The 27,496-nt window shown below is 47.5% G+C and overlaps 1 protein-coding gene across 1 annotated transcript; it reads left to right on the top strand.

The window, feature by feature from the left end:
• Window positions 1-755: 755 nt before the first annotated feature.
• On the top strand, window positions 756-20,562 carry LOC116738392 (lethal(3)malignant brain tumor-like protein 4). The gene is made up of 6 exons (XM_032595337.1): window positions 756-865; window positions 4,853-4,979; window positions 5,204-5,324; window positions 6,808-6,977; window positions 16,579-16,641; window positions 19,086-20,562. The coding sequence occupies exons 1-6, from the start codon at window positions 756-758 to the stop codon at window positions 19,251-19,253; spliced, it is 759 nt and encodes a 252-aa protein (XP_032451228.1). The 3' UTR covers window positions 19,254-20,562.
• Window positions 20,563-27,496: the final 6,934 nt, after the last annotated feature.

Genomic DNA, 27,496 nt, shown 5'->3' with positions numbered 1-27,496 from the left:
AATAGAAATGAGAAAGGATTGAGTGAGTCAAACCCCATTACAATCAAGAGGAGACGAGTTAGCATAGAAATGAGGGCTCCAAGCATGTTAAGAACAGAGGCCTAGAAACAAAGGGATCATGGGAAGAAAAAATGTTGCAAACTGTCAAGCCCCTTTTGAACATTTCCTTGCTCCTCCAGGAGCAGCCACTCCTGGAGCTCGGTGCTGCAGGCAGAGTAACTTCTCAGTGAGTTCTGGGTACATTGAGGAAAGTCAGTCCGGGACTGTCTCGGATTATGCAGTAGGCCAGAGAAAACGTAATCAGATATGGGGACCCATGGCAATTTTTTTTTTTTTTTTTTTTTTTTTTTTTTTTGCTTCCTCCTTTTTGGAACAGAGAACACAATAGAATTGCTACCCCTTTCATTGAAGAGAAGGTTGCTTGTGAAATGGGTCTCTGTTTTTAGTGGGATTAAAAATAACCTGAGACCCAGCCATGCAGCCTCTGGTTACCATTTATGACTCACTTGCTACAGTTTTGTTGTGTGCGCTTTTGTGAAGAAACAGCCATATTTTTAAAGAGCATTTCCATAAAGGATTTTTCTCCCTTTGTGGGGGTAGAGCAGAAGTTGGAAGAACCAGAGGGGCAGAGAAGAAATCAGGGACCTACTTTCATGTTATTTTCAGATGAATTAAAAACCTTTTGTCTCTAAATCCTCCAGACTTTGTTTAAGTCCGTGGAATGGGGAGGCAGATCGTGCTTGTACACCACAGTCATGCGTCTGTTTGATCATTTCACCCGAGAGGCAGCCCCTGAGTCACACGGCATCCACAACCGGCCTGAGCTGGCTGTCCCCGTGGACTGGGAGAAGAGGGCCTGTGCCCAGTGAGGGTTTTCCCATTCAAGAGCAGAGAGACTCTGGTCTCCTCGGGGAGTCCATTGGAGTCGAACAATTTACTGCCTCTGCAAGAAAAGTAACGACAACGTTTTTGGAGATGGGATTATTTTCTCCTCTCTGAGTGGATGCCGATCCACGGCCAAGTGCCCTGGGACGCTAGCTAGGGCGTCCCGTATCCTGGCGCTGGACACACACGGCGGAACCCCCTGGCCGTGGGAACGGGCGATGCTCCAATCCTTGAAGCTACTTGACTGGAATCCTTAAACCCATCATTATAAATTTTTTAAATTCATAACACCCAAAAGAAACACCGAGAGAAAAACAGAGGCAAAAAAAACCTCTTCCAAACTATTCTACAAATGGCAAACCACGGAGGTGACAGATATCACGTGCTCTGTTTTCTGGAAAAGGAAAGACATTTTAAATGTAGGGGTATCTTTCCCTATTGTCACTCACTCATTGGTGTTAAAGGCAAAGCCAGGATTACGCATGCATTTCCTTTTCTGGTGCAAAAGGCATTTTGATTAATTAAAATCTTAAAACCTGTAAGTAGGGGGGGGCTGCTTTCGCAGGCTGAGTTTTCTTGGCTGACCTTTAGGGGGGCTGGCCGGGAATCACTGCTGCAGTGAGGCCGTATAACTGCGAAGCAGCCCATATCCCTCCGCTGTGTTAGGTGGACAATGGGTTGGATGTTGGGCCTGAGGGGTGAAGTCCGTAAGTTACCCGGTTAGAAAGACCCTTTGTGTCCCCTGCTCATGGCGGGCACCCTCTTCGAATCTAGATGGCTCTGCTTACTCCAAGAGCCCCAAGACCGAATGACCTGATCGTTTTCATTTGATAATAGTTTCTGAAGACAGCATATACTTTTCATCATAGGCTTACGCTTTTTAATTTATTAGCAACCATTCAGGGAGTATCTATCTAATATGACATGAGCTGTGCTGGGCTTGGTAAAAAGTTAAAATCAGCATGTTCACATTTGATAAAAATGTATGCAGATTTTTAAGTGGATATTTTCAAAAGTCTAATTTTATGCGCGGAATTTAAAATAATGCAAATCACCCCACATTTTAAAAGTCTGTCAAGAGCCACATAATTTCAAAGCTGGCAGGCTGCACGCATTTTAACCATGTTACCCTGTTGCTGCACATTGGCACCAGCCTGCCTGGGCAACAGATGCCCTACCCAGCATCACCGGTGGCCAGGGATCCCACACTCATCGCCTTCCAGCGGGATTCTGCACGTGATCTTGGTGACCACTACTCTGCCCTTTCAGGACCACTTGGGTGTGAAATCAGAACATGGCCTGGAGATCCTGGGTTTCAGCTGAATTTCAGCTTTCATAGGTTTTAGGCATATCCAGCCATGCAGGCTTTGGAAATTTTATATGTCCGAACATTCACTATTGTTAGAACTTAAAAAATCTTTATATCTTATGTTTTAAAACAAAATTCGGTCAGTTAAGCATCCAATTCTTGATTTTGGCTCAAGTCATGATCTCGCAGTTTGTGAAATCGAGCCCCGAGTTGGGCTCCATTCTGACAGCACAGAGCCTGCTTGGGATTCTCTCTCCCTCTCTTCTCTCTCTGCCCCTCCCCCACTTGTGCACACACATGCACACACACGCACACACTCCCTCCCTCTCTCTGTCTCTCTCTCTCAAATTAAACATTTAAATTTTGTTTTTAATTAAAAAACTTTAAAAATAAAAATGGGCACCTGGGTGGCTCAGTCAGTTAAGCATCCAACTTCAGGTCAGGTCATGATTTCCCAGTTCGTGAGTTTGAGCCCTGTGTCAGTCTCTGTGATGACAGTTCAGAGCCTGAAGCCTGCTTCAGATTCTGTGTCTCCCTCTCTTTCTGCCCGTCCCCTGCTCTCTCTCACTCTCTCTCTCAAAAATAAAATAAACATTAAAAATTTTTAAATAAATAAATAAACAACAGAAAATCCAAAATTCAACTTTAAGTTTTAAAGATCTTATTGGCTTTATTCAGCGATTTGTGAACTGGGCAGCTTCCCATCCAGCAGGTAGAAAGGAGCTCCAAAGAACTGTACAAAGTGGGAGATTTTTATAAGCAGAAGGGGGCAGGGACATGCAAAGGCAGACTGTTTCAGGTAAAGTCACCTTTGTTTGGGGGATGGCAGGGATGTGTCAGGCAGATTACCTCACCAGGAAATTCCAGACTGACTGGTTGAGATTATATTCCTGGGAGAGGTGGAAACGAGGAAACTAGGAAATTAGGTTCGGTATGAACTCTTGGTTTGCTGATGTGGGCCTGACCGCAAGCGACTCCATTTTGAGCTTGTCTCTTTTATCACACTTGTAACAGTAATGTAATATCTGACATGATTTGAATATTCATTATACTCCAGAAGCTGTTCTAATTCCAACAACTCAGTGGGATGTCAGTGTTATCATTACTCCCAATTAAAAAACCTTGTTACATAGGAGCTGAGTATCTCATCCAAGGTCGCCCAGCAACTGTGTGGGGACCAGGTTTCACCACTAAGCAAGCTGATGTGGACCCTTCCCTTCCCCCACCCCCCACCGTGCCGCAGTCCTCTGAGGCAAGCCCATCCTAGCATTCTCTCAGCTAGACATGAAGATCTCACCCCAAAATCATCAGCTTTGAAGAAATTGGACCTGGAAAATGGTAAAAGAAGGCAAAACAACCACCATAAAACACTCTCCAAAATGTATTCTCTGTCTTCTGTTACTACTGGAAAATTAGTCTTGGATTGTGTTAACTTGAGATAATGCATCATCCCTTCATAGAGCTTCAATCCTGACCTCAAGGAGCTTACAGTCAAGTTTAAAGTAGCACTTAACCACTTAACGACTAGTTACAGCATGCTGGGGACCACACTATGGCCTTATGCACATTTCCCTTTCCCCTCCCGCCAGCTCTGGGTGGTACGAGCTCCCAATTCCAGTTGTATCTTGGAGTTGGCAGACTGGTTCTTCCAAACTCCCTGCTCACAGACTCCCTCCCTAACCTAACTCTTGTCTTTTTGAGCAGGAAGGCTCATCTGTCGGTCTTCCCATTTCATTTTGTAAAGTTGGTAAGAGTAGAATATTATTTGTGCTTAGCATGTAACTGGTTCTGGCAAGCATTCCCCAAAACGTGAGGTTGTAGGTACACAGACAGGAGCCCTTTATACCCATGGAAACTCCAAGCCGGTTGGGGGAGTGGGCACCCCAGCAAGATGGTTGCAGACCTGTCCCCACTGCCATGGCACGACTCACTTTGTGCCACAGAACCTATTCTCCACTGAGTTCTGTTCATCCTTCGAGAAATTTGGCTTTCACCTCCCTTCAATCAAATAGTTTGATCTAATAGGGACACAGTTAACTGAATTCAAAAGCCATAGACAGCATAAAGCCTCCTGAGTTCAAGTGCGTAAGATACAGCTGGAGCTCTCTATCTTTCGTTGTAACCTGTGGACCATCTTATTTCTTGAACTGACCGACGGCTCCTGTCTCCCAGGGCCCAGAGCCATGAGAGGCAGCATACCAAGGAGCCCCAGGGCTGGTCAGTGCTGGCAACCACACATTAGATGTATTTCCAAGGGGACCCCTTGGCTCCCAAGGCAATTTGCTTCCAAAATTACAGTGTGGAAAATTTTCTTGCTTGGGAGCACAGTGGTTCTTTTACATTTTTAATGCCTTCAGCTTTTATTTGTGAATCACAGGAATCTAATCACCATCACTCAACATCTTTGCACCTCCGAAATATAAGGCTCGTTAATTGTGTCTTCTCAGAGTCCTATACATTTTGGAAACTATACATGATTGATTTACCCAGGGCATGGGTTTTGAGATATAGATGTGATTTTTTATTTTTTTTAAGCCCGCGCTATTTCAGCGAAAACAACCAATTGATTGATGCAGTGATTCTTTTCCAGAATAAAGCCCAGCTTTGGCTCAGGTCTTAATCCCTCTGAACACATAGCTTTAACTCTTTGGTTCCCAGGAAAGCCCTCAGTGACTGTGTGGCTTTGACTGCAGGCTTGTTCTGGGATGTTTCTGCCATGGGTTTTCAGGGCTGGTTTGGTCCATGCTCCTTGTCCAACCTGACACCTTCATTAAAGAACATTCACGTTTGTACGCATACTGGCTTTTCAAAGAAGGTGTGAAGTTTCCCTTCAGAGCCGGCAGCCGTACTTACTGTTGGCTGAACTACACGGAGGGAGATAACCTATTTACATACTAAAAAGGTCAGTGTTGGACAATCAGCATTTAGAGATGAACTTGCTGCCGCTTGCAACTGGAGCATAAGAATTTGGGAGAAGGCCGCAGTTTCACCGCCTCTTTATCTGTGTAGACAGCCAGCGTTGGTAACTGTGTAGGATGTCTGTGCCAAGCAGTCAGGGTGGTGACAGATGGGCTCCTTCTAGCCTGGAACCTCTTGACTACTAACGGGTATGACTGTGTGACCATGCACGGTACAGGTCAGCCTCACCTACTAAAAACTGTAATTAATTCGAGGTAGAAATATTTGCATAATAGCTTTTCAGACTCTGTTAGTAAAAGACAAACCATCATAAAAGACTTTACATCGCGTGGCTCCTGCTTACTTAACTTGTCATTTGCATCGGGAAAGGTAGACTTTTAGAAGGGTTACAGCATTTTGTGTGTGTGGTCTTCCTTCTCAAAGTGTCTTAAGAATATCAACGGGTTGGGGCGCCTGGGTGGCGCAGTCGGTTAAGCGTCCGACTTCAGCCAGGTCACGATCTCGCGGTCCGGGAGTTCGAGCCCCGCGTCGGGCTCTGGGCTGATGGCTCAGAGCCTGGAGCCTGTTTCCGATTCTGTGTCTCCCTCTCTCTCTGCCCCTCCCCCGTTCATGCTCTGTCTCTCTCTGTCCCAAAAATAAATAAACGTTGAAAAAAAAAAATTTAAAAAAAAAAAAAAAAAAAAAAGAATATCAACGGGTTTATTTCGCTAATGCGGGTCGAAAGTGCCTTTTCAAACGACCTCGTAAAGGCACGCGTGTTCTCCGAAATCTCTGGGATGATTTTGCTCCGCATCCATTTATAAATTCAAAGCAAATAATTAGAGGATTGAGATCTCTGCCTCCATCTACATGTTGGGATATAACATAAGAGTAAAGTCACTCCTGAAGGTGGAACACCAGTTCCTCAAGCCTGGGGAGAAGTAAGAGGCAGAAGTGAGGTCTTACCCGTTACTGATAGTCTTGAGCAAGCAAGCAGCACCATCCTTCGTGTCCTGGAACACAGCTCATTCAGAGCTTTTTCTCTGAAGAGAGAGCGCCCATTTAAGAGCACCTGGGTCAGGCTATACACATCGCAGTGTGGCCACTTTCCGCAAGTCCCGAGAGATCATCGTGTCCTGAGGGGAGCTGTCTCGGCAGCTGCCACCCAGATTCTCACGGGGACCCTGAGCTGCATTCCATGTTCAGTGTCCCCCAGGGGACCTATGAAGCCAGATGTGGACCTGGGCTCGTTGTGTCTTTGGAGCCATGGGAGGCGGCCGCCAGGAAGAAGTCGCTGTTTGTGTGCACACACATCCCAGAGGGGTCGGTGTGCAGATGCAGTTAATAGCCACACTCCGTGAGGCTCTGTGCTTCCTCTGACTCCTGATATAGGGACAGAGAGGCCAGTGGCAGTGACAGGCTAACTCTTGGTTGGCATCAAGCAGTGTCTCGTAGAGATTATTTGACCTTGCTTAGCAAATAGCCAGAGTCACCTGGGCCTTATATAAGGTCCATTTCTCACGACAGTCGTGTTGAAACAGAACGGCGGCATGGGCCGAGCTTGGGGACTCCTCCCGGCGATGATGCCAAGCGACCGGAACGCCAGGGTCCCCACTGAGCCTGCGCTTGTCCTATCCTGGCTCTGGGCCCCCCCAGGCGGAGGGGCTGACCCAGGCGGCGCTCTGTGTGCGGCTCACTCCCCGCCTCTCTTTCAGAATATTCCGCTGAGCAGACACAGCAGGCGCTGCACCAGTCCGTCTTCATGTCCTCCATGTCGGCCCACCCCTTCCGGGACCTTCCACTCGGCAGGGAGCAGCACTGCAAGTTGCTTCCAGGCGTGGCCAACATCCAGGCAGGCGAGGTGGCCCGGTGGACAGTGGATGAGGTGAGCGGGGCTGCTCTGGGGCCTTGAGGGAGCGTGCCAGGCTGCTGAGGGTTTCTCCTAGGCGCTGAATCCACTGCAGCAAATCTAAGATCCACACTTAAGGGAGAAGGCGGGCGTGATTTGGAGAGAGTGAGGAAAGCCCAGTTGGTTTGGGCCTCTCCCCCGAGGTATCCCAGAACCACCTCTGTTCTCCACCACCATCGGCCCAAGCCTCCAGTCCCCCATCACAGATTTACTCTGGGGAAGCACACGCGTATAAGCATCTTAGACTTGCACCCTGGCATCCTGTCCGGGGAGCCCCCGCCCCCGGGATGTTCTGTTCTGTGCGGAGGGGCACCTGGAGGGCCCCAGAGGATTCACTTGTTCTCATTACAGAGCAGTTCTGTGCTGCCCATTTGTCTACTTGAAGCCACAGATGATCGGTTAGCCTTAGGTTGGTTTTTAAGGTGAATTAGATCACAACATTGCACAAGATGCGGTACACATGGGAAAATTGATCCAACTTTAATATAAATGTTCCTTACAATGTTGCTTTTTAATAAGGATCAGGTAAGTCTCATTGCTTGCTGTAATGCTGCAGAAATGCTTCATATGTAAAGCAGTTTTCTTTTAAGGAAGACACTCTCTGACATTTCTCTTAATAAAGGTATTATTTCCACTAGTCAGGCCTTAATTAATTTTTTTTAAATGAAGGAAAACCGTGGGTCGCTCTGAGGACAAGATAACGGTAGAGCTGGAGTGAAGTTAGTCACAGAATGTTCACTGAGCACTTTCTGCAATCAGCTCGACTTAACCTTGGCTTCGGCCTTCCTTCGCAGCCTCGGACGAGGCGCAGGTGGCAAAGGCCGTGCGGAGGCTGAGGTTTGGGGCAACACTGCTCCCTCCGCCTCCTCCCGGGCACCTCACAAAACCCACCTGGAGCAGCGGGGGCTTTCCCCGGCACACCCCGCCGCCCCACCTCTCCTTCCGATCCCTCCAGTGCCCCCGTGACACTGGTAACGGAGAGTTGACCGAATATGCCAGCCTGTGGCGACTAAACGTGATCTCCTTCCTTAAAGAGTATGCGGGGTCGGCCCCTCTGCCCCTTGTTGATGAACTTTTACTGGTTTACAAAGCGTGCAGCAGCTTCACGACCAAGCCAACTAAGTCAAAACCTATCATGTCTGTGATCCAGTCGTGTGTGGCTTTGGCCTTGTAACAGCCCCGCACACGATGGGGAGCTCCCCCGACAGCTCGGCGGCAATCCCTGGTTCCTGACTTTCAAGCCATTCACTAGGTTGTACCACCTTTTAAGTTAGAGTGACAGTGGCTTCTCTTCCCTTGCCTCATTGCCGTTGTGCCGAGGCCGATGTCCCAGGGCGGGCAGCCCCTCGCCTCCAGCCCCCGGCCCCACGTTCACAGAGCAGCCGAGACCCGCCAGTGGGTGAACACGGAAGAGACACCTTGGGTGTGAGCTCTGGGTGTGTCTGTGCCTACCTTGACATGATCCCGGCTCCCCAAACGGAGTCCTCAGCTGCGCGGGCCTTAGAACCTGCGTGGGCCGTCCTCCCTGCCCACGCGCCCCTCGTGCTTCTCGCGCGCTGGGCTGCAGCCCCCACGTGGTGTCCTCACACTGGCACACTTTATACCCCTGCCCCAGGTAGCCCCTCCTACTCTGCCAGCCAGCGGCGCAGTGCTCACCTCCTGCAGGAGCCTCTCCGCACCCCCCTTTTCCTCAGAGAATCTTCTGTCACTGACCTATGCTCACTTGTCTGACCCTTGACCAGATGAATAGAGACCTTATTCCACTCACTTGATATGTATCTTGAGAACGTCTCACTATACCTGGCAGTTAGTAGATAAGCCAGTAATGTTTGTTGAATGAATGTTGAATGACAAAGGCATCATAGGCTGGATTTTGAAACAGAAGTGGAACATATCCAAGGGGAGAAAAGAAGGGAGACCATTCCAGTCACAAGGAAAGACAGAAGGTTGCATGGAAGTATGACGTGTGCACAGATAGCATATGTACAGCGAGCGCATCCTTTACTAACATTGATGATGCTATTAACACTATTAAGGTACTGATAGTGAGACAAGGACTCTTATTTTGCCCATTTTATGGACAGGGAAATTGAGGCACCTAGAGACTGAGTCACTTCTCAGGGCCCCACAGGCAGAGCCAGGTCCTAAGCTGACGTCTTACCCACCAAGCACCCTGAGGACCTGGGGCACAGACAGAAGAACACTGGGATGGGGAAGGTACGCCAGGTGTGAGGCCGGGCACTGGCAGTACGAGCCACCTGAGGTTCTCATGCAGAAAATCACCTGTGAACATGGTGCTTCGGGGGCATGAGAATCACACCCACCTGCGGAAGGAGGAAGCGTGCGAAGGGGCGGAGGAGAGAGACCAACCAGGGGGCACCGCCACGCTCCTGGTGTAGAATCATCTGGGCCTGCGCCGGGAGCTGCCATGGCAAAAACCACCCAGAGTCGGCAGACATTTTAAAGTCGAAAGCCGTAACACAACACAGTGAAATAGATCAGATATTGAAGATGAAGAAGTGAAATGAGCCAAATGTGATTCCACTTGTAGACGCAGCACCACACGGTTTAGGACTTGGGATGGCGGTATGTGAGCTACACGGTCCGTAGAGTTCACCTGAATGAAGGGGAAGGTAGTGGTGCCATCACACGAAATGAAACTTTGGGAGAGAGACCCCGTCTTTTCTGAGTGAGAGGTCCCTGAAGATTACATTATAGCAGTGGATGTGCAACAACCATTCCCGGGGGCGGAAATACCGGATGAGGTGTCAGTAATGGATGGGGGGGGGGGGCCACTGAGGAAGCCCTCACGGAGGGCATGACCATCCAAGGAGAGCCGTCAAGGATGGAGGTCAGTGGGGACGACGGTGGTGGAGCAAGTTCATGGAAGAGAAGTGTCAGGGGCAGCAGGTGGTGAGTGTACCATTCAGCAGGGCACAGACAGCAGATGTAGCTCGGGGCTCCTGGCTGGGGCTGTGGAATTGGGCTTTGGGGAATCTGGAAAAAATGTGTACAATATGTGTATTTCTTGTCCTTAAGAGGAGCGCCAGAGCTTTTATTAACGTCTCAAGGGGACCATCATCCAAAGAGAACAGAACCTCCGTTCTAGGAAAATTAAGCAGTGACTGGGAAGTTTATGGGACCTCAGATCTGGCGAGTCCCAAGTCTGGCACTGAAGGAAAGCAAGGGGGTGGAGTGATGAGAGGCAGTAGTGGTCACAGTGCAAGTCTCAGCAGGATAGGGGAGCCTCAAAAGGGAGGGTCTTGCTGTGGGGGAGACCGAGGGTGCCATCAATGATTATTAGGAGGGCAAGGTCACAGTTCCCGAGTTCTCGTGAGCCCCAGCCTTCTATTGTTGAAAGAGGCCTTAGAACTTTCTGTGTTAAAAGTAAAACCATCCGTAAGGCTGTGTTCATAAAGTGCTCCTGTCGTGATGCTTCTGTACCCATGACTTCCCTCGGGGATGCATTCCAGAGAAACCGCTTGGCTTATCTCCTAACGTATAATATATCATAATCTTGAAATCTCCCTAACCAAATGCTCGTGAGGACAAGGACCACGTCCTAAATTTCTTTCTGTATTCTCACACTCTTGTAGCACATTTCCTAGAACAAAATAGGGTCTCAAGAAGAATCTTGGGTGGATTGACAGTGGGCTTTATGACGGTTCTGTTTGTATCTTTGAAAATAAGGCAACTCTCCGATGGGGTTCGCTTCCGGGGTCATTCCAGTGAGTTCCAACAATAGAGGTTGTGACTATTTTAGACACCACATTAGAAACGGGAATAGGGCAGTGGAGATTTGAAAAGTCAGTACAGGGCAAGAGGAGACAAAGGGGGGTGCTATCCTTTTGTGTTTTGTTCTCGTTAGGCAAAGTATTGGAGAGGAACCATGGGAGCCCGAGTCAGGATACATTGAAAACAGACTTGGGTCCTTGTGTTAAGGGCCATTCAGGGAGACTCAAGGCAGGAGTCTGCCTGTGGCAGAAGATGAAGAGCAAGAACGTTCCCTTTCGTCTGCTGTCCTGGCCCAGGAAGGAAGACCTCCTTCTCCTCGCTGCATCATGTTACTTGTGAAGAGAAGCCAGCACAGGGCCTTGGTGACGTGGCCCAGAGCAAGGGAGCTGACTTTTAACTCCTTTGTCACTGCGGCTGTTTCTACCAGAGCCGTGTTTACAGAAACACGGGTAGGCTATGAAGTCAATGTGGTGCTTCTAGAATGAAAGACCATATATTGTAGTAAGGGTTATTATTTTGTGAAACCTTTGTTAGAAACATCTGGGTCTATGCAAACACTCCAGTTATGGTCAGTGTGATGTGTATTTCTGACTGTGGGCCATGGCAATATTCTGTAAAAGAGTAAAAGCGCTTAAGAGTAGGAACTAAAATATCTTTATGTCTCTTTATGTCATTGTAGTAAAGTATCTTGTGCAGAGTAGGTGTCTGAGCGAATAAATGGGGAGGTGTATTTTGTGAAGAACCCTCCTACTAGGTGTGCGTGGGCACGGGAGGGCAGGAGGTGAGGTCGTGTGCACCTTAGAGCCACAGGTGCGGGTCATGTATGCTTGGTGCACACGTGGGCACTTTTATTCCTTATGTGCAAAAATGCTTTTTAAAGCAGCTCATATAAATCGCCATAGCCTCAACCAAGCGCTCCCTAAATGTCCATTAAGTTTAAACGATGGCGGTCGCTTTAAAAGCAATCTTTAAACAGGAGGGAGTGTTTTGAAAAATTCAGGATACTGCTAACTAAGCATAGCAGCCTTACACAATCGGGCCCTTAAAAAAGGGCAAATAACAGACTCCACTGTTAAAAAATGAGACCCGGGCTGGAAGCATGGTCCCCAGTGGACTTGGAGCCAGTGCAGTCAGGCACACAGCTACAGGCTCAGCAAGATAGAGAACACCACCGTTTGGAAAGATTGAAGGGAGCAGCAGCCCCACTGAAGGAAACAGGCCTGCTGAGCTCCAAGAGGATGCCAGGAAAAGTAGGTCGCCGGGGGAAGTAAGTTGGGGAAAGTAATGGGCTCATCTGAGAGCTGGCACAGGGTCATCTTTCTTAGTCTTTCCCAACTGCTGTGTCATCCGCAGAACTCACCTACTCCCTGTCCTTCCAAAACAAAGCCAGGGCTTTCTCTGAGGGACACCGCGCTCCTGAGAACAAGGAATGAGGTTCCTTGAGGAATGGGAATGAGGTCCCTCGGGGAACCAAGCGCCGGTCAGCCTCCACACCAGGTGGGCTTCTTGGGGCCAAGGCGGAGGGCGACCGCCCCCAGGCTCCAACAGTAGCGCATTCACCTTAGAAAAGCAGCCGCGTCCACACAGCCATCTTGGGGGCAGGCAAACAGATGGTAGTTTCCTATTTCATGGAGTTCACGCTCATCTGAATAGTTCACGTTTGCCCAATAGGTAAACACATTTTTAAGGGGAGCATGTGAGGGAAACTTTCTGAGAGTACTCTATGGTTTGTTAGAGCTCACCACTTTACATTTAAAGTTTGTAGCAAAATGGGCTTTCTATTAAAGCTCAAAATATAATTTATTCTTAGAGTGAATAAATACTGACTAACAGTACTGAATAATGACACTGAATAATGATCAAGGCCTTTGGATATTTTTAAATTCTGGCCAGAGAAGTCGGCCTCAGTAGATTTCATGGAACTGGTTTTTGACTTTGGAGAAGGACAGATTGAATAGAATCACAGTCTCTTTCCAAAGAGGCAGAGGATTCCAGACACGTGGTGAGGCAGTGGGGCCGTGGCCACCCTGCCTCCTGAGGCCCTAGGGAGGTAGTGCAGGGAGGGGACGTGACGGGGCCCAGCTGAGGGCCACTCGGCTTCCCCTTTGCTCCTCTTTGCCCTGACAAGTTATTTATTCCTGTTAAAAAAAAAATCCAGTCTAGGGGGGCCTGGGTGGCTCAGTCAGTTAAGCGTCTGTCTTCAGTTCAGGTCATGGTCTCGAGGTCTGTGAGTTTGAGCCCCACGTCGGACTCTGTGCTGACAGCTCAGAGCCTGGAGCCTGCTTTGGATTCTATATCTCCCTCTCTCTCTACCCCTCCCCTGCTCACACTCTGTCTCTCTCAAAAATAAATAAACATTAAAAAAAAAAAAGTTAAAAAAAAATCCAGTCTACCTTTGACACGGACAGTGGTTGCTTGGCTAACAATGCTGAGGAGGGGGAATGTGATTCTTTTCCCATTTTCCCAGCAAAGGACATTTTAACGGATGCAAACCATCAAAGCAACACACACTTCTGCCATGAACAGGAGTTTGCGGAACGTGTGTTTTAAAAAGATCCTCTCTCAAAGCACTTCACTGTCTGTGGAGAGCCCAGGCTCCCTACTGCTGGCAGGGCTTTCCCACAGGAGCTGGTGACTGAGATGCAACAAAATGTGTATCTGTCGCTAATTCCTACTCCTGCTTCTTTATGTTTAATTTTCCTGCCTTGACGATCTGCCCCTTTCCCTGTGGAAGAACCATCTCAGGAAAACCTTCCTTTTAGAGCCATGGCTTTGTTTTTTTTTTTTTTTTTTTTTTAAGTTTATTTATTTATTTATTTTGCAATGGGGGGGGGGGGTGAGAGAGAGAGAGAGAGAGCACGGGAGGGGCAGAGAGAGGGAGAGAGAGAATCCCAAGCAGGCTCTGCACTGTCAGTGCAGAGCCCGACACGGGGCTTGAATTCACAAACCGTGAGATCATGACCTGACCCAAAACTAAGAGTCAGAGGCTTAACTGACTGAGCCACCCAGGTGCCCCTAGAGCTGGTAGGTAGATGTGGGCCACGTCTGGACGCATTTCTGGTTGTCACAGCGTGGGGGTGGGGGTGCAACTGGCACCCGGCAGGTGGAGGCCAGGCTTGCTGCTAAACACACTGCAACACACAGGATGGCCCCACAGCAAAGAATGGTCAGTCCCCACCAGTCAGTAGCGCTGGCCTGGAGAAACCCGCTCTTCAGCACTTTGCCTGGCTTCGACTCCCTTTGCCCCACGCCCAGCCTGCAGGCAGATCTCTGGATTCTCCCTATGGGGTACCACCTGCCTCAACTCTGTGCTCTGCCCCGTGTGGAGCCCCCAGGCCCACAGTGCCTCCCAGCTGACGTCCTGCCCAGTCCATCCAACACTGCCAGATCCTCTCTCAAGCCTTCTCTTGCGCCGGGGTCCTCAGCCCCACCTGCAGATGAGAGTCAACCGGGGAATCTGAAAATGTATGCCCCACGCTTGGGTCCCACCCAGTTTGGCTAATTCGGAGTCTGTGTGGCCTGAGTCTGGCCATCATTCGTGTTTGAAGCTCTCCGGATGATCCCGAGGTGTGGCCACGATGGAGAACCACCACTCCAGGGCTCCCTGCAGCTGGCAGGTAGAAGTGCAAACCCACACCAGAAGCCACACGGCCGCCACCTCACCCCTACCCACCCCCTGTCCCCATGTCTCCCCTTCTGCTCGGCATTTCTAGCCAAACTGGACTCCTCACTGCTCAGAACATGTGCACCGTGCCTCTCGCTTTCAGCCTTGACCCTGAGGCTCTGTGCCGAGAAAGTGTTCTCTGCTTGTCCACCCCGAATCGCCCCGGGGTAGAAACACTGCCACCCAACAGTGCCTGTCTCAGCTTCCACCTCCCTCATCACACCTCTTCTGAGTTCCCATCTGAGATGCCATCTGTCCCTGCCAGGAACCCATAGCCTTTCCACCTTGCCTCTGGAACTTAGCGCATTTGAGCATGTATCAGTGTGAGTAGTAAGCCGTCCTTACTTGCCACTTTCCATCTATCCTCCCACCTCTGATCGAACCATAAACTCATTGGATGTTCACGCTGGACCTGCTCACTGGTCCTGCCTTCCCAGCACCCAGCAGAGGCCTCACGCGTAGCTGAGGTCGGGGCGTACTTGGCCAGAGAGCAGCCCAGGGAATAAGGGGCCCACGGCCGCCACGCAGCTTCCCAGGCCCTACAAACTCTCTGAGCCCCTGCTGTCACCTGCCCCAGTGACTGTGTCTCTGCAGCTGGACCGGCAGCATTCCAGGGCTTTCCTCAGCTCCATGCTTTGTATCCACCTAAGAAGGGCAAATCATATTAACTCAACAGAGAAGCTCAGCTTCCTGGCTGAGTGGAGCACGGGGAGCTCCAGTGAAGCAGCTCAGAACCGGAATGCCTCCCAGGTGCTTCTGGGGCTTGAGGATGCCATTGCGTGGCAGCGTTCCGGCTGGTTTGGGAAGATCTTTTTTGTTGTTTTAATTCTCATCATCCTGCACTTTAGAAGGATGACTGTAAATGACTCATGATAAAACATACTTGCGGCATCAGAGGTGAGTAAAGCAGACACCAACATGCTGATTGGCCCGAAAAAGATGTTCTGAAATCTACGCATTAGATTAAATATAGCCGTGAGTCGAGGGTGCGCATACAGGTGTCAGGCCCTGGGTTCGCCCTGTGGGTGTTGGTTCCTGGCCGCCCTGTAAGCCGGAAATCGCCAACGCCACGATGTTCTCTTCTGCAAAGTATGGGGAGGGTCAGTGTCACTGTCATCTCCCTGCAGGGGGCTGGGGACTCCTAAGGCTCGTGGGTTATAGACTGTGTTGATACAAGGCCCTGAGCTCCCGTCTTCTTGTGGGCCTTTTCCATCAGACGGGGAGAGAAGTGTCAAATGCACACAATTCAGTCAGCACGAGACAGCCAAAAATTAAAAACAGAAAGCAAGGCCATTCCTCTTATACACATTACCTCCCAGGTTTCATTACTACTGCCTTCTGGCATGACTTTCACCCTGTGCTGCAACCATGCCAGACCTTGCCAGGGTGGCCAGAATCCTCTTGCCATTTTGGTCGTTGAGAGTCTACACTTTATTATGTTTGGTGGCTCAGCTCCCTGAAAGCGCCAACTGGGAAAACTCAGTAGCTTCCTGTGCTTATAGCCAAGGGTCTCTCTAATTAAAAGGAGCTGGGGGCATATGTAGCTGGGGAGGGAGGGGAAAAGAGTGGGAAATGAAGTTGAAGAGAGTGATTTGGTTTGGAGTCCAAAAACCTGAGTTCCAAAACGTCCGGGGTACTTCCCGGCCATGTGTGACCTCCAGTAAGTCATTGAACTTCCTCGGGCTTCAGCCTCATTGTCCCTGATGAGGGAACTCACTCGGCATAGATCCCTTGAGTCCCTGTTGCTGTCTGGGCACAGGTAAGACTCAGATGGGGCCTCAGGACTGCCCAAGGGCCAGATGGGCAGGTCCCCATCCTTGACAGTCACTGTAAAGACTGCTACACACAAGGCCACTCCCTCCTGCCTTCCCTGACAGGACTGGAGGATCAGAGGAGAGCAGGTTCCAGAATGCCAGCGCTGCACAAAAGGAGGCTGTCATTGTCATCGTAACTATAACCCGATGTAGGTCAGCCTGGAAATTAGAGGCTAGAAGAGATACTGGCGGGGGCTGGTCTAACTTCTGAGCTGGCAAATGCTAATGTGACTTGATAGTTACTATTTAAATCCTGAGCGTTTGAGGGATTTGAAGTCTATTTTACTCAAACATGGAATTACTACAACCGAAGAAATTATTTCAGGTGCATGTTTTAAGTCAGGCTTTTCATCTTGCACTGTAGGTGGCTGAGTTTGTACAGTCTCTTCTGGGCTGTGAAGAACACGCCAAGTGCTTCAAGAAAGAGGTAAGAAATGCAAAAATTGTATGTATTTCCATACTTCTGGACCCAGAAGTGCTTTGTTTTCATCTACGTATGTGCAAATAAGAACAGGCTGGGTAGGCAGGATAAAGGGGTCCGGGCAGGGAGGAGCCCAGTGGTGCCATCAGGCCCAGGCCCTTTGACCTGCTTACATGCAGCTGGGCTTTGGCACAGAATGCTGTGGTGCTTGGCCCGTACAGTGTGCTCAAGAAGTAGACTGTTTGCTGGAAGAATAAATGAACATGTCAATTACTTAATCCTTACATGCGTTGTGAAGGCCCTACCATGATGACTTTAGGTCCCACTGAGGAGGAAGGATTCCCGCCATGAACCCCCTCCCAGGGAGGGGAGAGGATTTGTCTACTCCGAGGTGACAGTGGGACCTTCCTGTACATCCCCGCTCTGCACCTGCTCCAAGAAGAATGCAGAGAGGCCACAAAATCCTTCCATGGGGCTTCTGCTTCCTACCCCCCTGGTGGTTGGGAATGTACCAAACTGCTTAATGTTTCTCCTGGAATTAGTAGCCATAGCTCTAGGGACCCCAGAAGAGACCAGCTACAGAATAATAGTGCAGATATGGTGGTTATTGTTTATCGCGGGCTTGCCCTATGCTGGACCCTGTGCTAAGCACTTTACGACCGCTGTTCTTGGGTCCTCACAAGAACCTATGAAGAAGCTGAGGCACAGCAAGAAAAGGGCAGTCAGATCCCAGCCTCTATCTGGGTGATTCCAGAGCCGCCATCATGGCTCCAGAAGTCTCCCAGAAAACTACACTTCTAGAGACTCCAGTTTGTAGCACATCCTCCCCCTCTGTAGAGGTCAGGGCATGAATGGATCAGGGAAAATACTCTCGGTCCTGGACCCCCCTGAGCCGGGCCTCCCCAGTAATTGTGCATCACGGTAGAGGGCAGTATGGTAGCAGTGTGGGTAGCTGCCAATGGAAACATGAGGTTCGACCAGCAGGTCTCGGGTGTGGTTGGGCTGGCCTTGCACATAGGGGTCGATCCCTGCATTAAGCAATGCCGAGGACCCACCTTGTCCACAGGTCAAGTTGCAGGTCAAGTTGCTCCCGCCTGGCTTTTATATGACCAGCAGTCCCTCGATGGGCAGATCACTTGACCTGTCTCATCCCTCTTCTATAAAACTCAGACTTCCTCGAGGAGACCTTTAAAGATTAGAATTAGTGTGTTTCAGTGCCTAGCAAAGTGATCCAGGTATTCTGTTCTCTAAATGGATGATTCTTCAACAGACGTTATCATAAATGCACAGGAAGCCTTTTAACACTTCCTTCAAACTTTAAAACTTTAGCCTGTCACTTACATTTTAAACTTGGATTTCAAAACTGGGGTCCCTGGGGGAATCCCTACTTCCTCAGTGAGACATTGTCACTGCGAGTTTGTACCGTTAATTAAAAAGGGTTAGAACCACAGTGCTAGGTTCAGGGAAGGGTGTTACCGTAGAAAAACCTTTCATTCTGTCTTCTTGGGTCTAGAACCAGCAATCTTTCTGCACCAGTTTCTGTAAACAGGTGATGTGGGTGCCGAACACGCCCACAGTCCCTTCAACTCAAACTCTGAGAGCAGATCCCAGTCTGCTGTGGGAAAAGCCTGCATGGGGGTCACTCACCATCCTATGAATCTTGGGAAAGCTATTACATGTCAGACCACGATGTCTTAAAAGTTAATAAATAAAACATTTATTTTGTATGTATTTCTGCTTATAGCATTTACTATTTAAAAAAATTTAACGCAGGAAAGTTCAAAGGAGAAAGCAAAAATCAAACCACTATTCCCCCAGAAAAATCTAACTTTGCTTAACGTGTGGCATAAAGACTTTAGATATTTTCATTGTGTATATGTATACATGTGGTCGTGCATGTTTAATTGTACGGGTTAAAGCTAAGATCTTTCTATATCATCATGTCATGCTTTGTCACTTAACCATGGATGAAAACTTTGCTCAATCACTAAGTGTTTCATTGAGACGTGAATTTCGGTGGCTGCCTGGACCCCCGGCCGAGGCGATACCAGAATTTATGTACTTCTGCCATTTTTGAAATGCTGGGTTGTTTCCAATAAATAACACTAGAATGTACGCATTGCAACTCGGTTCTCTTGGGAAAAATTCCTGGAGATTTACTTGGTGAATGAAAGCAGGCTATTTTTAAGGTTCTTGATATAAATTCAGGACAAGATTTTTGAAACATAACAGTAGAAATTTAACCTGGCAACCGTGAGTGTATCTTGAATTCATATTCAACAGAGTTTCGGGCGACAGCACAGAGCGGGGCAGAGGTTGGGACCCCGTGGGAGAGGGTGCCGTCTTTCTCTGCCGTTGGAGAGCTCTGCAGGGAGGCCAAAACTGTTCAGTATCACACAGCTCAGCACCCAAAAGTTCCCAGGGGGTAAACGGTGTTTCTTTACTTGCAGCAGATCGATGGCAAAGCCTTCCTGCTTCTGACACAGACGGACATCGTCAAGGTGATGAAGATCAAGCTGGGTCCAGCACTGAAAATTTACAATTCTATCCTCATGTTCAGGAATTCCCAGGACCTCACTGAAGAAGATTCTCTCTCAGGCCAAGAAGCCAGAGGATAAACACACCGCCTGAACCGGCCAGGGCACCAGGACCTGTTCTCCCAGCAATAAGATTGGCCTACGTTAATTTGATTTTAATATCCCCACGGTCATATCCATATTTAGTTTGGACCTTTTAAAGTGGTCGTGGTTGAGATGTTCAGAGGGTTTTGACGGCTGAGCCAATGCCAAGGACGCAGAGGCCCACGTGTGGTTTAGGAACATCTTTATCGTCTGTGGGGTCCTTTCAGCTCCGATGCGGTGCAACGAACAGACCAAAGAAGCCCACGCATACACATTTCAGCTTTCTCCTTCACCATTTCCCATTTTTCAAGCATGAAACTCTCAAGTGGTAAAATATGAAGAAAAATAGCATTCCCAATACACTGTTAATATTCTCACCAGAACATCTGAGCTTGGCCCAGATTTGCCATCTGGGTGCAGTGAGTCTAAGAGGTAGAGGCCTGGTGCTTTAAAAAGACTTCATGTGGGATTTTTGTGTACTTTACTCAGGAAAGTGTGAATCTTTAAAAAAATAATAATAATAATAAGCACATGTTTTCACGATTCATTAATTCTCCTTTTTGTCCCATGAATCATTTCTTGTTGGCACTCCCAGTGTCTCCCGCAACGAGCCCAGGAGCACCAGAACACTCAGCCTGGGCATTTAGCGGAAGCTGATCAGACCATCCCAAGGACTGCTAGCTAGTGCCTGCTAGCAGTGCGTGGCAGGCTCTCTTTGGGGGCACAGGGACACCCGCCCTGCCCCTGACACAGGCTCGTGGGCCAGCTACCCTCCTGCCCCAAACCCTCCTGGCTTCCACTCCGAGGAGGCCTCAGGAGGATTGGCCCCGTGCTCTCTCTGAGCAGGTGTGCAGCTGGGTTATATCTTTGTAGAGTCACAGCACTGAAAGGCAACATCTCTAAAGTAGGGAGCTTGGTAGCTGTGAGTCGTTTGAACAATTCTGATTTCTGGTCAGACCTGACTTGTTTCGTGCGAAGTGACTATCTCTGAGACTCCAGCAACTTCGAAAGACAGACACCAACTTTCCTACACCCACAGTCAGCTGCATATGCCCCCGTGGAACTGGAGGTCCATTGTTTCCTGGGGGGTGGGAGGAGGAGACAAGAAACAGACCACATCCATTTGCCTCTTTAAGAATCTCACAGTTGAAGAAAGTTGATTCAGCTTGGAGATTCTCAAACTGTAGCGCACTGAAGAAAAAAAAATTCTTCTGTAAGAGGTGTGCACACGTGACATTTTTCAGACCTTCACCTAAATGGAATTTTAATATATTATTAGTTCATGTCAATTTTTGTTTTCTATGGAGTTTTGTTTGCTGTTTGTTTTCTGCTTTGTGTGTGTGTGTTTTTTTAATTTTTAGACTGCCATGTACAATTCCTGCTTCTGCTGTGTTAAAATTTAATATATTTTAAATGAGAATAAACAGATAAAGAGTAAACCCCCCACATCACTGCCTTAATGAATATGTTGCTATCACCTGTTCCCATGCCACAACCTTTGCATTAGCCACCAAAGAAGTCAGCCTTTTTTGAGTACTTGGGATAGGCTTCCTTAGGGAAGCAAACTCAGCTGCTAATAAGAAGTTAAAGTGGAGTTTTTTAAATTAAAAAGAATCTCACAATTGCTCATTGTATAGGCTCCATGGAAGACATGAGATGCATGTTTCATGTATTTTTTTTAATGTTTATTTATTTCTTTTGAGAGTGGGGGGGGTTGGGGTAGAGTCAGAGAGAAAATCCCAAGCGGGCTCCACAATGTCGGCACAGAGCCCAAGGAGGGGCTCAATCTCACTGACGAGATCATGACCTGAGCCAAAACGAGTAATCGGATGCCCAACCAACTGAGCTACCCAGGTGCCCCTATGTGTTTCACATATTTAATACTTGTCATTTCAACACAAGGACCTAACAGAACAGACAACACCAAGCCAAATGAGAGTTGAAAAGTTGTGTTCCTAAATGACAGTGTGATCAGGCAGAGCTCTAGCCAGGTACGTAGGCACCTGCCGGACACCCGACTTGTCACCCAATACCTTCACCTTGTCATACTCGAAAGGAACTCAGATGGCCTCACCCTAGTATCCTCACCTGAGTGAACAATAGCATATCAGCAGAGTAGCTGCCCAAGCCAGGAAACCCAAACGTCCGACTCTGTCCATTTCTGTGTTACAGATTCTCCTGCCAACACCAACTCGCTGAAGGTGGAGACCGACCGGGTCCGGGTCAGCTCCCGAGTGGGTCTGTGCTGGTTCCGCACGCTGCCGGCTTTCACACCTCGCCCCACCTTCCCTGGGCGAGCGCTTCCCTCCCGCTGCCGTCCCGGGCTGCACCTACCCTGAACTCCTTTCCCTCTCCAAACTCACCCTCCTACTGGGCCTCTCAGCTTTGCCTATGCTGCTCCCTCTGCCTGAGATGTTCTCTCCGCCTCTCTCCCGCCTGGGAAGACCCCACTGCAGCACACCTCCCCATCATGTCGCTCCTCGCTGGCTGTCCTTGCGTGTTTCTCCCCACTAATCTAGACGGTCTGTGAGGGCAGAGACTGCGGCAGCCTTGTTCATCACGATTCCTAGCACTTGATGTAGTCCCTGGCACTTCACCGGCCCACAGTAAGTGATTTGTTGCACCAGGGAATGAGGAGAGTCCATCAAATTCGACTTCAAAATCCCACCTCCGTAATGTCCCAAGCAGGCGTAATTTGTCTGTAAAAAGAAACTAATACCTACCTTGAGGGATTTATTTTTTTAATTTGATTTTGTGGATATGTGTGTGTGAATGTAGCAGACATAACACACATAAGGTGCCTGACACCTGACAGTAGCCATTAAGTAAGGGTCAAGAAAACGGTAGCAACAGCAATCTGATTCTTGAGCATTCTTCCAGGAATCCCCACACACAAACTCCTGAAGTTTGTGTCAGTCCTGAGGACCCCGAGAGGCTCACGGTGTGTGTATGTGTGAGGGGGCCCAGAAACACGTGGGGCAGACCCCAGGTTGATCGCAGGGGGACCTCGATTGCCCTGACTCAGCCCTACCATGTCCAGCTTTGACTCCAATCAATTCCTTCCCATGCTCTCCAGACGGGCTGGAAACCTTAGAGTTGAAATCTTTCCGCCAGGAGGATCCCACCACCCGCAGGAGTCAGGAAGCATCCAGAAATGCCCCAGATGGTTTGAAAGCCTCCACTGCCCCCAGATGCCACTCTTAGCCTCTTACTCTCCTCTTTTCTGATTCCCACCTTCAATACGAGTGAGCCGAAGACAAAGCAAAATATTGCCAATAGGGCTTCAAGAAATACAAACTTCTAGGTTATTAGGAAGAGTCCCCCTAAAGGACCATTTGTATAACACACCATAAGTACACATCGTGGGGCTGGAAATTAGATCGTTAGCAAGTATGCTGAGGGAGCTTAGGACTTCTGAGACCACAGTCTTTGAATGCCTTTCATTTTGGCTACTTTTTCACCAAAATAAATTTCTGTTACTTCCAACAACCCACTTTCCCCCCAAGAAAAATCTCTCCTTAATCAGCTCCGAACACCTCTTTTCTCCCAGACTGTGATTAGATCCTGACCTTGGATAACCCCAGTCCTAAACAGATTCCAAGAGTGACAGCATGGAAGACTGACTCCTGTTAACCCAGGGCTCTGAGTTGTGACCTCTGACCCTTGCTGCGTGCCGACTTTTGAACATCCCTGGGATTTCCTGATCGAGTTGTCTTTGTGGATCTCCTGTTGAGTGCCATTGGAGGCAGGGAAATATAGGGGGAAATACTTGGGCTCTGGACTGAAATCTGGGCTTGAATCCTGAAGTCTGACTCCTGATCCAGAAACGTTTCTTAACCACCCAGCAAATGACCGACTTGCCACATTTGCACATTCCTTTTGAAATACTGAGTTTTCACTGCATTACATTTTGTTTCATATCATTTTAAAGAATATTCCGTTTGTCTCTGCAACTCCCAGAGCTGAAAAATATATTCTTGAATATGAAGTGTTCCTATGAATATATCCTTAATATTCAAAAATACATTCTTCATGAATATTTTTTCTTATAAGTTCCTCTTATTCTCCTTATAAATATATTCATGAAAAATATATTTGTTAATAGGTTCTTTTTTTTTTTAATTTTTTTTTCAACGTTTATTTATTTTTGGGACAGAGAGAGACAGAGCATGAATGGGGGAGGGGCAGAGAGAGAGGGAGACACAGAATCGGAAACCAGGCTCCAGGCTCTGAGCCATCAGCCCAGAGCCCGACGCGGGGCTCGAACTCACGGACCGCGAGATCGTGACCTGGCTGAAGTCGGATGCTTAACCGACTGCGCCACCCAGGCGCCCCTTTTTTTTTTTTTTTAATTTTTTTTTGTTTTTTTGTTTTTTTTTTATAGGTTCTTGAATATTCAGAATCCTTTTAAATATATTCTTCCTATGAATAAATATATTAATGAATAATATATTCAGAAAAAAACCTTTCTTCAAAACGATATACTTGTTATATATTTTCCCAGTCTCCCGTTTCTCCCCACCCTTCAGTTTGTAGCTGTAGCCAAAGGCTGAAACAGCCCAAGTCCTTAAAAATGCAGCTGGGAAGACCGCAAGAACACTGAGCAGCTCAAACTCCCGAGTTACACACGCGAACGTGCTCACTGAGCGCTCCAGTGAATTGCTGATCACAACTTGGTTTCTCACGGAGATCACCTGCTCCCAAGACTTTGCACCAGAGATCCCTTTCAGGCAAAGGATGGATTTTGAATCCAGTGATCAATAAAACACAGCTCAGCTGCCACCATCAAGTGCCTGGTGCTTAAGTGCCAGTACCCAAGCGCCCAGTGCCCGAGTGCCCGGGCTGGGATGCACAGGCAAGTGTGGAGGGTGAAGGGCAGCTGTGAAGACTCAGTTCTTTTTTCTTTCTTTCTTTCTTTCTTTCTTTCTTTCTTTCTTTCTTTCATTGAGAGAGAGAGAAAGAGAGAGAAGGCGCAAGAGAGCAAGGGGTAGAGAGAGAGGGAGAGAGAGAGAGAATCCCATGAGGGGCAGAAAGAAAGAGTGAGAGAAAGGGAGAGAGAGAGAAATGGGGCTCACCCAAAGCGGGGCTCATGCTCACCGGAAATGAGGCTTAAACTCACCTGATGTGGGGCGCCTGGGTGGCGCAGTCGGTTAAGCGTCCGACTTCAGCCAGGTCACGATCTCGCACTCCGTGAGTTCGAGCCCCGCGTCAGGCTCTGGGCTGATGGCTCGGAGCCTGTTTCTGATTCTGTGTCTCCCTCTCTCTCTGCCCCTCGCCCGTTCATGCTCTGTCTCTCTCTGTCCCAAAAATAAATAAACGTTGAAAAAAAAATTTTTTTTTAAAAATAAATAAATAAACTCACCTGATGTGGGACTCGAACTCACGAACCATGAGATCATGACCTGAGCTGAAGACAGATGCTTAACAACTGAGCTGCCCAGGCGTCCAAGTCTCAGTTCTTGAGTGATGTCAGCTGAGGACCATGGGCACATTGGATAAGGGCACATCCCTTGGAGACTCCAGAACGTTGAGGGGCAAAGCTGTAACATCCCAATCATGCCCATGGGAATGATTCAGAGGGGGAGAAAAGTTCAGGGAAAAGGGTTGTAGGGGGAAAAAAAAGTAAGAACTACCATTAAAAAGAAATCAAAAAGCAAAAGGTAGGAGAAATATGAGACTTTAAACTATTGAGTTTTTCTCCTAATGGTTCTATTTCATGGGATCAGACTAGTTGTGTAAGGTTTTGCCTACAAAGCAACACCCATCAATTTCCCATTGGCTTCAGTTTGAAATTAGATTGTGTTCCCTTCGATTGAGGAATCTAGACAACAGGGCAAATTGATGCCTGAGGAACACAAGGTGCTGGGGAATCCCAGGTAAACCCAGATGTTCCCACAATGGATTTGTCACAAATGTTGAACCACGACTGATAGCAATTGTATTAAATACACACGGGGACTCTTTGGAAATACAGGAGCCTGTATTTTACTGGGAGTTACTGGGGCCTCAAAGGTCTTTTAGAAGGAAAAAAAAAAAACATCAAGAACTACTGGTTGATATTAACTCAGTTGCATTTTTACAAAATAAAAGTGTGTTAACAGGATCTGTTCCCAAAAGACTCGCTTCATCGCTAGTTGTGGATGGATGGAGAGTACGTGTCTTCCACTTCTATGGAGGCGGCTGTTTCTCTATAAATTGTTCCATGATTTGGGGTTAGGATCTGCTCTAACAGTTTGCTTCAGAAGGTGGTGGGGAATTGGTTTTGTATTGTTTTGTTTTGTTTTTTCAACAAGGAGCAATTCAAATTTCATTTGGCCTGGCCTCTCCAACAAAAAGGGTCAAACCAGTCAAAAATTAGTTTATTAAAAGGAAACTCACTCCAACGGGTTACTTGCTGTTGGTGATTGAATTTTTTTTTTCATTTTTCAACCAAATTGCAAAGTTAGCCTCCAGAAGAGCCAGCTGACAATTTCCCCCCTTTTTATTATTATTCTTAAAGAATATATTTGCTTTTCACATGCTGTTGATAGTATTCGTTTGAAACCTGAGGAGGGCTCCTGTTGGGATTGAGCACTGGGTGTTGTGTGGAAATCACTTTGGCAATAAATTATATTTAATATTTAAAAAAAAATGGAACCTGAGATTGCCCTTCCTCCACAGTGATTTACCCCATTGCCTTTTGGGCTAAAAAGTTAACTCTAGTAGAAGAAACAATAGCACAGATATACCTCCATATTGGTTCAAAAATTGTCTTCAAATGAATCAGCAAATTCACATGACCAGATGTCCTCATCTTTGTCCATTGTGGAAATTATTAAACTCATCCATTCAACACATATTTATCGAGAGCTCACTATATCCCAGGCACTGTTAGCATTTGGAATGCATCTGTGGACAAATAAATAAAAAGCTCTGCTTTTGTGTGGCTGAAATTTAAGGGACAGACAACCAACCACAAGCATAAAAATATGCAGATAAATAGGAGGGGATAAAGAGAGAAAAGTCTGGGTCTTGTGTAATGGAAATATGATCTTGCTGGCCCCCAGATCTTACAAACAATATGAGCAGGTGGTATCACTGGGTGAAATCCCCTGGCATTTACGTATATGATTCACATGACACGTACCTGCACAGACCCAGGTGTTGCTTCAATTCTTTCCAAACCTTTGTTCTTGCTCTGCTGTTGTAAACTGCAGAGATATTCTCACATCTCCCCCGTGGGACCTAGAACAATCCTCCACACAGAGGTGTCTCTCTGTATAATGCTAACTGGCTGGCTCAAGAGTGTGAATATTATTTTGAGTACCGGTTTGATGATAGCAATTAAGTAATCTGTTACCAAATTTCCAAATTTCTTCTCCCCCCCACCTCAGATACTAATTAGTAATTAACAAGAAGTAATCAGAGATACTTATAATGTGATTAAGTGAAAACAGTCATCAGGCGGGTAATTTTAAATACTGCCCTGCTTTAAATACAGACTCATTAATTTTAGCTCAGTGGCATTCTAATATTTATTATGCACACATAAGAATTTTAAATATGAATATATTTTTGCATTGCTATGCTTGGTAATCCTGCCACCTGAGAAAATTATCCAACTAATAATTCTCAAGCCCTCCAATAGGATAGCTAAGGTTAATAATGTGATTCACAAGTATGCTACTGAACAAAAAGGGACAACAAATTGATGAAAGGTGTCTGATAAAAAGGTGGAAAGACTTGACACCTTTTGTGAGTCAACACTAAAGACCTAGAATAGGTCCTGCCTTACAACTGTTTTAGATGTCCCCAAGGGGCAAAATTTTCAATTTGATCAGTTTGGTGCATGTTAATTTGAAAATTATCAGCCTTAGAGGATGCACAATTTGAGGAAAAGTGATTGTCTATCTATCTGTCTGACATCTATCTTATCTATCTATCTATCTAACATCAATCTGTCTATCTATCAATCATCTCTAGACAAGTAAGTACTCTTAAACTGAAAAGTCTATACTAGCCTGTCAAGGGCAGGCTACTATTTGTGAACTGTTGTGGAAAAGATGAATTTTGCACGTCTGGGTAGCTATTTGCAACTCGAAGGGTCATTCGTATAGTCTTAGCAGACTTGGGCTGACAGAAACTTATTTCACAATTCAATCTGAATTCTGTACAGACCGTCAGAATAGTCCTTCTGCCTTCAGAAGTAAACAGTAAAGAAATAAAGAACTTGCTGATTTAAAAACCTTAAACTTGAGGTT

Source organism: Lynx canadensis, chromosome D3 (assembly GCF_007474595.2).
Source record: "Lynx canadensis isolate LIC74 chromosome D3, mLynCan4.pri.v2, whole genome shotgun sequence".
Taxonomy (NCBI): Eukaryota; Metazoa; Chordata; class Mammalia; order Carnivora; family Felidae; genus Lynx; species Lynx canadensis.
This window is presented reverse-complemented; position numbering and strand designations above follow the sequence as displayed.